The 11,342-nt window shown below is 49.2% G+C and overlaps 1 protein-coding gene across 1 annotated transcript; it reads right to left on the bottom strand.

Moving 5' to 3' along the window:
- Nucleotides 1–611: 611 nt before the first annotated feature.
- LOC113746934 (potassium voltage-gated channel subfamily D member 2-like) lies at nucleotides 612–2,477 on the bottom strand. The gene has a single exon (XM_027284594.1). The coding sequence runs from the start codon at nucleotides 1,725–1,727 to the stop codon at nucleotides 612–614; it is 1,116 nt and encodes a 371-aa protein (XP_027140395.1). The 5' UTR covers nucleotides 1,728–2,477.
- Nucleotides 2,478–11,342: the final 8,865 nt, after the last annotated feature.

The raw sequence follows: 11,342 nt of genomic DNA, 5'->3' as shown, positions 1-11,342 counted from the left end.
CACACACACACACAGACACACACACACACACACACACACACACACACACAGACACACACACACACACACACACACACACACACAGTTGATGAAGTTTCAAATTAAAATCTGATTTAGATCAAACAGACAGGAAGTTGGAAGTTGGAGGTGCTCTGCCTGTGATTGGCCGATATTCTGACCCTGAGCCGAGCCACCAATCATCTGCACCGACCCTCCGTGTGCTGACATCATTCACCTGTGTGTGTGTGTGTGTGTGTGTGTCTGTGTGAGTGTGTGTGTGTGTGTGTCTGCGTGAGTGTGTGTGTGTGTGAGAGAGTGTGTGTGTGTGTGTGTGTGTTCTCCTGATTGGACGTTGAAAACTTTATCAATACAGATGATCAGAGGTCAGGATGACATCATCATGACATCATCAAACATCAGACAAATGTAGTGACCATCCACAGGAAGTGACCCGTGAACACCTGGACAGTCAGGTGACCTCAGACAGACTCACTTCCTGTCTCCATTGGAAGTTCTGATCAGAACATTAAAGCTGCTGACGCCAGCAACAGGCCCCGCCCCCATCAAACAGGCCCCGCCCCCAAACAATCAGGCCCCGCCCAGTCCAGCACCTACCCCAGCGTCGTCATGGTGACGATGGTGTACCAGAAGGCGGCGGGGATGGAGGTGAACTTGCTGGCGGCGGAGCCCTTCTCGGCGTAGAACATGACGGTGGCGAAGATGATGATGGCCATGGTGAGCGAGAAGAGCAGGAAGCCCAGCTCCGAGGCGCAGCTCTTCAGCGTGTAGCCCAGGATCCGGAGCCCGGCCGAGTGCCGCGAGAACTTGAAGATCCGAAACACCCTGAAGACCCGGAGCGTGACGAAGGCGCCGCTCACGTCCTCGTTGTCCGTCATGACCAGACCGATGTAGTACGGCATGATGGCGACCACGTCGATGATGCTCATCACGCTCTTCACGAACCTGTACCGGCTCGGCGCCGCCAGCAGCCTCAGCAGGTACTCCACCGTGAAGATCATCACGCACGCCGTGTCCAGGCAGAAAAACGCCACCGCGAACCGCTCACCGCACGATGCCTCCCTCACGCGGTTCGGTGCGGTACCGCACGGTACCGTCTCCACCACGTTGGCCAGAACCGAAACCGCGATGAAGAAACCGGTAACGTAATAAAAGACCAGCGCCATGGTGGAGCTGTGCGGGTTCTCGAAAGCCCGCCACATGGTCTCCCGGAAGGTCATGTCAGCTGACACCGGGTCGTTGTTCGGGTCCATCTCCTCGTCGTCCTGGATCCGCTCCTGGTTCTCCCGCCGCCGGTCTTTGTAGTCCTCGTAGCAGCAGTCCCCGATGATCTCCGGGATGATCCCGAAGAACGCCAGCTCCTCGTCGTACGCGGAGATGCACTCCTGCCGCGGGTAGTGCAGCTTCCCGGTCCGGTAGAAGTTCAGGATGTGTCGGAAGATGTCCGGGTCCCGGTCGAAGAAGTACTCGTTACTGTCCTCGTGGAAGAAGAAGTCCCGCTCGGTGCTGCCCAGCAGCGTGTCCGGGTACCGCTCCAGCGTGTCCCGCCACGTCTGGAACTTTGTCCCGCTCACGTTCAGCATGATCAGCCCGTCCCGCCCGCGCCGCTTCTCCTTCGGCGGAACCGGCATCGGCGCGCCGGCCACCGGCATCCAGCCGATGGCCGCCGCGCGGGCGAACGGCAGCCACGCCGCCACTCCCGCTGCCATCCTGGACCTGGAGCTGAACGGGGGCTCGTCAGAGGCGGATTCACGAGGCGGAGCGGTACCGACAGAGCATCAGAACCGGCAGCAGTAACGGACCGAGCGGACCGAGCTCCTCCTGGAGACCCGGACGGTTTTACGCACCGGAACCTCTGCGTAAAACCAAACAAACTAACCGTCAGTCCCGGTTCTGTTCGTCTGGACCCGAAACTGCAGAAAGTCAAACTCAGGAATAAAGTTCAGCTCCGGTAAATCCTCCGGTACTCCTCCGGTAAATCCTCCCTCCGCGCGCAGCAACAAGTCATGAGGAGCAGCCGGTTCTCCGGACACGGAGCGGGCTGTGATCCGCCGCACACATGCTCCTCTCCGGGTCTCCTCTCCGGGTCTCCCCGCCGGAGTCTCCCGGTCCCCGCACTGATCCCCGCACTGATCCCGCAGTGAGCCGCGCGCTGCGACAAGTGTTTCCCCGCAGAGAGAGGGGGGGGGGGTCGGGGAGCGGGGCCGGAGCCGCGGACAGGACCCGAACTGAACCGAACCGAGCGGAGAGATGAAGAGGCTCGTGCTCCGGTCACAGGTGCTGCGCGAGACGACCGGAACCCTCCTCCTGTCTCTCTCTCCCCTCCTCGCGCCTCCTCCTCCCGCTGGGGGCGTGTCTCTGTCGGTACCGTGACACGCGCGGATTGTTTGATGTTTGTTCAGCAGCAGGTCCGCGCGCTCCCGCGAGATGGAGGCTGCAGCAGGGAGCGCGCGACCTGTCCGTCCTGACCCGGTTCTGATGATGTCATACAGAACTCTGATGTCATGATGATGACGTGGTTCACACACACACACACACACACACACACACACACACACACACACACACACACACACACACTGCAGTTCCTCTAACGTCCACGTGAGGCTGGCTCCATGTCCACAAAGGACTGAGATCAATGCAGTGTGTGTGTGTGTGTGTGTGTGTGTGTGTGAGTGTGTGTGTGTGTGTGTGTGTGTGTCTGTGTGTGTGTGAGTCAATAACTTTGATTGATGGTTCAGTTCAGAGTTTGTTTATGAGACGTTTGCAGCTCCGCTCCCCGTCTCCTCTTCCACCTCGCCTCTGCCAGGCTAACACACTGAGCTAACATGAGCTAACATGAGCTAACAGCAGCTAACATGAGCTAACAGCAGCTAACAGCAGCAGCAGTGTACTTCACTGTCCATCATAAACTCTGTAAATCTCAGCGTTCTGCTGCTTCCTGTTCGTCTTCATCAGGTCTGAAACAATCGGTGGCTGTGATTGGCAGGTCACTTCCTCCTGCTCTCTCTCTAATTGGCCGGACACACAGAGCCGACATGAATGTCTACGGATTAAAGGGTCAGAACCAGAACCAGAACCTGAGGACTGTTCTTCAACCTGTTTCATGTCAGTGAACAGATTTAATAAAGTTTTTTTTCTCTTTGAACTGAAACAAAAACTCTGAAAGAACTTTTAAAAAGTTTTTTTTGACTTCCCTCTGCTCAGTCCTTCAAAATAAAAGGCTGGAACATTCTGTGATTGGTTCTGTGACATCATGTGTGACATCATCGTGTCCTCGCCATCATGGATCACGTGTCTCATCATCTCTGTTTACAGACGGATCATCAGAGCAGGTGATGTTCAGCATGATGAAGTCATAACGAGCAGACCTACAGTTAACGAGCGTGTCAGGTGATGTTCAGCATGATGAAGTCATAACGAGCAGACCTACAGTTAACGAGCGTCAGAGCGAGAACAAAGTGACTGCTCTTCCTCAGTCATATCAATTAGACATCATTAATATTCGTCACTTCCTGTGTCTGTGACAGAACCTGATGATGAAACAAACCGTACTTCATCACAGTCACGAGTCTTAATTTGAAAATCCTTCAAACATGCAGAGTCAGGGCCTCTGAGTGTGAACGTCTCTCCGGGGAAACAAAGAGCCGAAGAGGTCGCTCGATATTTTGTGTTTGTGTCAGAGAGGCGTGAACAGATCGGACCGGGTCTCCAGAGAGGCTCAACATGCCAGAGAAGAAGAAGAAGAAGAAGAAGAAGAAGAAGAAGATCCATATTGACGAGGACGTTTCCATCGATGTGGGAGGAAGAGGAAGTGTGATCAGACTCATCGAGCAGAGAGGAAACACTTCAACACGTTAAGATGGAGTCACACCTCCACACAGCCGATATTCTGCTGCAGTCACTTTGTCTTCAGCAGGCAACAGAACCGGGCTCAGCAGCCGGACCGGACCAGGTTGGAGCTCAGCCTCTGAGACCAACAGGGAAGAACGTCACAGCACCGAGGTGATTGACAGACTTCATGATGGAAACACTGATCAGTGGTGAAGGCTGTGTTTGGGTCCAGGTCCAGTTCTGATGGATCGTCAGAGTTTGGACGGATCACGAGAAGTTTAAAGAATTTGAAACAGAGCTGATGTGATGTGAAGTCGTGGGACTCGTTTGAAATCTTTAATGAGCTCAAACAAACATTCAGACACTGTAACGAGCTGATCTGAGCTCAGTGAGATGCTTCTGTGAATATTCTCCTCTCGTTAAAATCCTCCCTGGAAACAAATATTAATCAGTTCCTACCTCCCAAAATTAAAGCTTTAACTCACTGATGACACCCAACAACCAGGACGTTCATTTATTCAGCAGCACGCCGAGCAGTTGATTCGCCCGAGTGGCCGAGGCTTCGCTTCGCTCCTTAACGAGCTGAACATTAATTAAATACTCTGCTAATGAAAGCTGCATGTGAGGAGCTCCTTCTCCTCCTCCACCTCCTCCTAATCATTTCATGACTATTCATTGCTAATTTACAGATCATTTCTGTTAACAATGTTAAAAAACTGAAATAATTTAGTTTTACAGTGTAAACTCTTTTATTTTGACAATCTGTTTCCTGTTCGCAGCCTTCATTCTGAAGTTTACAGGAGTCTCGAGGACGTAAAACTAAAAACACGATCGTGAGAAGCCGATGATAAATCGAGTCATTAGTAAAGAATCTGACGAACACTCTGAACACTAACAAAGCTCCGTGTGCTGGATTCAGGCCGGACCATCGTCACAGCACCATGAACATCCAGCTCTTCTCGATGCTTTTATCAGCTCCACCGTGTTCCTTTAACATGTGCCGTCATAGCATGTAAAGAGTTGACGTGGACGAACATCTGTGTCTCCTGGACGGACGACTTGTCTGAACTAATGAGGAGTGGGAGGTGATTCAGTCAGATGAGGAGAAACTCAAGTCTGTCAGCGAGTCGGACGGAGACAACGATGCCGAATTTAAAAATAACTGTGGCTGTTCTCAGGTGTCCTGCAGGAAGCAGAGAGATGAATCAGGAGACAGGAAATCTGTCCCATAAACAAGAGACGGAGGACGAAACAAGCCGACACCGACAGAAACACTAGAAGAAGAGTTTATATTAAATCATCACGGAGGAACTTTTCTCTCATGGTTGGAACGCCGCGACCGCAACAGACGATGTCAACCCTCCCGGCTACGCGTCCGTAACGTCCAGACAGAGAGCCGCGTTAGGACGTGATGTTTGGACCGTCACACAAATCCATGACAAGCCTCCAAACCTCCAAACCTCCAAACCTCCACCCATTCACTAACGCGGGGAACATACAACCATGCTGATCCTCCAGGACATCACAGAGTCTGAAGACTTCAACGTGGATTCATCCTGGGGAGGAGGAGGTCGAAACCCGTGGACAGTAAGATGGAGGCCCACCACCTCCACCAACACTGTCACATGACCTGAACATGTCAGCTGATGATCAGCTGATGGATCTTCATCTTTTCAAACAGTGACATGTTCAACATCAGGCCGTCTCAGAGCACCTGAACGCATCATTGGTTCAGGTCTCTGGTCGTGGCATCACATTGAATCCTCCACAGACCGGCTCCTGTGGGGGGACACAGATCACTAGCCTTCAGTCCTCTGAAGGACTCGATGAAGGACTCGATGAAGGACTCGTCCTTCATCGAGTCCTTCATCGAGTCCTTAAGGACAGACAGAGCTTGTTTTCTTTCACTTCCTGTCCAATAACAGGACGAGTCAATACAGTGCCATCTGGACAAAAGTATGTGGACACGAGCGTCCTTGTCTATTTGAATCAGTCTAGCTGTCTCCACAGGCTTCCCCACAACTCGTGTCTCACTCTGTAAATGCGACATGAAGCATCTGCCAAAACACCTACGCTCAGCATGCACCTGAACGCATCCTGTGTGGGAAGTGTTAGGTTCAAAGACGGTAAATCTGTCCACGAGTCCACGTCAAGACACCCACGAGACGAGTCCAACGAGTCAAAGACGAGTCACATCTCCAAACATTTCTCTGTCCACATACTTTTGTCCATCTGAAGAGTGAACAGGTTTTCTTTGTTCGACTGTTAAGAAGAACAAAAGCTGACAGGAACCATGACGACGTCTTTGTCTTCATGTCCTTCTCCTGCACAGATCTGCAGGCGGCGCCGCACACACTGAGTTATAGCTGCTTATAAGCAGAAATCCAGAAGCTGCAGCCGCTCTGACAAATGATCCAGTTTGATTTCCTCGAGGGAGGCCGAGTCTGAGCGAGCCTGTCTGAACTGAACGTGTTTAAATTTTGATCACATAACCGACTTTTATTCACGCTGAGTGAGGAAGATGATGGAAACACCAAGAGGCTGATGGGACATGAAGGCTGAGCGCTGACAGAGAGCCGACCAATCACAGCGAGCAGAGAGACCATTTACATCCAATACATCATGTAAAACATCCTCAAGACTCCCACGGTCTGTGAACGCATCGAACTGTCTTAGATTACACACCAACAACATATCTAAGATATATTATATATAATTTCATTTCATTTTCCTGCGCTGGTCGTATTTCTGCGTTCTTCAGACTTTGTGTCTGTATCAGTGATTTTCTGAGCAGCAGTGCAGAGGAACAGAAATCATTTGAAATAAGAAGGAGGGCTGATTTATGAGCTCTGAGGTCGCTGTGTGATTCTGCGGCTCGGCTCCATACTCAGACCTTCACACCTGAACATGGAGAGTCCAGCAGGATGTGACCTCAGCGGCCGTCCTCTGTGGATCATGTGATTAATAAAACCTTAATAAGTCCACTAACGAGTTCAAACACACGGTAGAGTCACTAACTATGAGAACACGTAACATCCTGTTACACTGATCGATGTTTCCTCTTCCTGTTCACAGACATACATTTCTCTGGAGGTAATTAAACAGCTGATCTGGGACCTCTAATCAGCTGAATTACCCAGAGTTCCCCTGGTTATTTGTCAAGAGAGGACGGGGAGGACGGGGGAGGACAAGGAGGACGGGGGAGTCTGATGGACTGATTTATTAACAAAGTAGAGACGATTTATGAGACAAACTGAAGACGAGGTAACACACACAGTATTACACTAACTGTATGTGTTGACTTCATACTTCACTATACACTAGTACACTCAGTGTATACAAATATTTATATACTTTGTATATTTGGATATGCCTCACAGAGTGATGTGTTCAGGGTCACTGTGGTTCACAGTTTTCAGCTTCAAAATGCAAAAAGAAGCAACAGATGAAGACAGACGAACAACAACGACAAAACAAACACACAAATATTAAAACACTAAAATACTAAAGTGTGAGTAAATAAAGTGCAGAAGTTATAGATACAGTAAGAAATGAAGAACACAGACACTGTTCAGAAGGTTCTTTCTTAAAGTAGAGCGGAAACAAGTTCTGACAGGTTCAGATTGGAGGGCGGTCCGAGCAGACGGGGCAGAAACTGAAGATTCTTTACAGTTTGAGTCCGAACACGAGGAACAAGAAGAGAAAAGAAAAGAAAAGAAGAGAAAAGAAGAGAAAAGAAGAGAAAAGAAGAGAAAAGAAGAGAAAAGAAGAGAAGAGAAGAGAAGAGAAAAGAAGAGAAAAGAAGAGAAAAGAAAAGAAAAGAAGAGAAGAGAAGAGCCTCACAGACTCACAGACTGGAGTCATCAGTGTGTGCAGCGTCAGACACTGAGGGAAGGCATGACAACTTTTACAGGTCACAGAGGAACCTCAGAGCAGAGTGTCAGACAGGCTGACACACACACACACACACACACACAACACATACACACACACATACACAAACACAACACACACACAACACATACACAACACATACACACACACAGCATCATGAAGTCCAGACGAGGTGGCCTACAATAGAAACCTGCGAGCTCAGAGGAAACATGACAGGAAGCAGCTCCGTGTCAATAATCAATCAACTGACCTTCACAGGAAGTGTGTTTAGAACGCCGTGTGTTCTTTAATGTGTGTGAGCAGAGAGTGTGTGTGAGCAGAGAGTGTGTGTGAGCAGAGAGTGTGTGTGAGCAGAGAGTGTGTGTGAGCAGAGAGTGTGTGAGCAGAGAGTGTGTGTGAGCAGAGAGTGTGTGTGAGCAGAGAGTGTGTGTGTGAGCAGAGAGTGTGTGAGCAGAGAGTGTGTGTGTGAGCAGAGAGTGTGTGTGTGTGAGCAGAGTGTGTGTGAGCAGATGTGCTGTGTCTTTGAACAGAGATTTGTGTGTGCATGTCGAGCACAGAGTGTGCTGTGGTGTGCGCAGAGAGTGCGGTGTGAGCCAGAGAGTGTGTGCCTTGTGTTTGTTGGAGAATGAGTTGTGTGTGAGCTAGAGTAGTGGTTTGTGTGTGTCGAGCAGTTCGTGTGTGTCCGCCCGTATCCGCTGTTGCTTAGCTAGTTTGTGTGTGTGAGCGACGTGTGTGTGTGAACAGAGTGTGTGGGTGTGAGAGGTGGGGCAAGTGTGTGTTGTAGCAGAGTGTTGTTGTGTGAGCAGGTGTGTGTAGAAGCAGCAGTGTTGTGTGGGTGTCGTGTAGCAGTCGTGGTGTAGCATGTGTGTGTGTTAGCATGTGGGTTAGATTTGTGTGCTGAGCAGCTGTGGTGTAGCAGAGTGGTGTGTGTGTGAGGCGTGGTGGTAGCAGTTGTGTGTAAGTGTGTGTGCACGTGTGTGTCCGTTAGCAGTGTGTGTGTTAGCAGTGGGTGTGTGCTGAGCGGTTGTCCAGGCAGGTTCCGTGCCTGTGTGAGCAGTGTGTGGCATTGCCTGCTGTGTGGTAGTCCACAGGGTGTGTAGACCGTTGTGTGTAGCATGTGTGTGTGTACCAGTGTGGTAAGTGTGTGTGTGTGTTAGCATGTGTGTGTGTACATGTGTGCAATGTGTCGTGGTGTAGGCAGTGTGTGGTTGTACAGTTATGAGTGTACGTTGTGTGTCAGCATGTTGTGTGGTTAGCCGTGTGCCTGTTTGTCTGTGTAGCAGATGTGGTAGAGTGTGTGTGTGAGTGTAGCGCGTGCCTATCATAAACTCAATGTGTTCGTGTTGAGTTTTCTCTTTGAGTCCTTCAAGGCCAAAACAAAGCGTCACAAGCTGCAGAGGCCACCAGGGCGATGGAAACACACACACCTGACTCGACTGCAGACACGGCCCGGCTTCACCGCTCGGCCTCGGCTGGTTTGTGTTGAGGTTTTTTGAGTTAGCCGAGTCGAGGCTGTGGGGGAGTTGGAAGATTCCTCTGTCCGTCCTGTGTGAGGACGTGTCCCTACCGCCTTCTGGGAAAAAACAAGTATGTTACGACCGCAAAGCGAGGCCGCATAGCTGCAGCTGAACACGGCCTGGTTTCAGGAGAGGAGCCGCAGGTGGACAACTGGCCGCAACACTATGACCAAAGAGTAGAGCCAACGACATAGTAGCAACGCCCAACCTCCAAGCAATCGAAACGTGGGGCGACGAAGCGACCACCAAGATCACGTTACGATAGATGACAAACACGACAACTGGACTCGATAGGAACACCACTCCGAGCAACGGGACAAGAGAGGCCAACAACGACAACTAGACTAGAGATGACAACAACGAGCACCGATACATATTGACAACAACGAGCAATGATACTCGAGATGACAACAACGAGCAACGAGACCCGATAATACAACAACTATCAACTACCTATATATGACAACAACTTCAACGTACTGAGATAGGGCCACCAATCTCACTATCCTAGATCTGACCACAACTCCAACTAGACGATATAGGAACAACAAATAGAACTAGACAGTAGGACAACAACTAGCAACTTTACGAGTATAATGACAAACAACTATACTATATATGACAACAACTATCAACTATACTATATATGACACCAACTATCAACTATACTATATATGACAACAACTATCAACTTTACTATATATGACAACAACTATCAACTATACTATATATGACACCAACTATCAACTATACTATATATGACAACAACTATCAACTTTACTATATATGACACCAACTATCAACTATACTATATATGACAACTATCAACTTTACTATATATGACAGCAACTATCAACTTTACTATATATGACAACAACTATCAACTTTACTATATATAATAACTTTTTTATTAAGAACTGGGTCACATGATCTGATGTCATCAACTCTCTGTGATTTACAGAGTTTATGATGGACAGTGAAGTAAACTGCTGACAGCTGTAGCTGCTGTTAGCTCATGTTAGCTCAGTCTGTTAGCTCATGTTAGCTCAGTTAGCTAATGTTAGCTCATGTTAGCTCAGTGTGTTAGCTGCTGTTAGCTCAGTGTGTTAGCTCATGTTAGCTCAGTTAGCTCATGTTAGCTCAGTGTGTTAGCTGCTGTTAGCTCATGTTAGCTCAGTCTGTTAGCTGCTGTTAGCTCAGTGTCTTTTCTCATGTTAGCTCGGTTAGCTCATGTTAGCTCAGTTAGCTCATGTTAGCTCAGTGTGTTAGCTGCTGTTAGCTCAGTGTGTTAGCTCATGTTAGCTTAGTGTGTTAGCTGCTGTTAGCTCAGTCTGTTAGGTGCTGTTAGCTGCTGTTAGCTCAGTGTGTTAGCTGCTGTTAGCTCAGTCTGTTAGCTGCTGGTAGCTGCTGTTAGCTCAGTCTGTTAGCTGCACATAAAGATTTAAACAGGAAGTGAGTCATCAACAATTATCAAGTGTGTGTTTAGTGTGTTACTGTGTGTGTTACTGTGTGTATTTGTGTGTGTGTGTGTGTGTGTGTGTTACTGTGTGTATTTGTGTGTGTGTGTTTGTGTGTGTGCGTTGGTTCGTGACGTTCGATAATAAACGGGACGTTCTCTCGTCTCCCGGGGAAAATACTGATTATCACCATCTGTCAACTACAACAAAGGATTGTGGGAACACAGGAGGAGACGTGGGACGTGGAAACACACACACACACACACACACACACACACACACACACAAGCACACACACACACACACACACACACAAACACACATACACACACACACACACACACACAGAGACATGTTTATTGTTTTCTTTGACTCATGGAGTCGATGGCCTCCTTGTTTATCTCCTTCTCCTCCTCGTTCTCCTCCTTGTCGTTCTCCTCCTTGTCGTCGTTCTCCTCCTCCTCGTTCTCCTCCTTGTCGTCGTTCTCCTCCTCCTTGTCGTCGTTCTCCTCCTCCTCGTTCTCCTCCTTGTCGTAGTTCTCCTCATCGTTCTCCTTGTCGTCGTTCTCCTCCTCCTCGTTCTCCTCCTTGTCGTAGTTCTCCTCCTCCTTGTCGTCGTTCT

The sequence above is a fragment of the Larimichthys crocea genome, chromosome XI (genome assembly GCF_000972845.2).
Source record: "Larimichthys crocea isolate SSNF chromosome XI, L_crocea_2.0, whole genome shotgun sequence".
Lineage (NCBI taxonomy): Eukaryota > Metazoa > Chordata > Actinopteri > Sciaenidae > Larimichthys > Larimichthys crocea.
The sequence above is the reverse complement of the archived record's forward strand: the minus strand, read 5'-3'. Positions and strand labels throughout refer to the sequence as shown.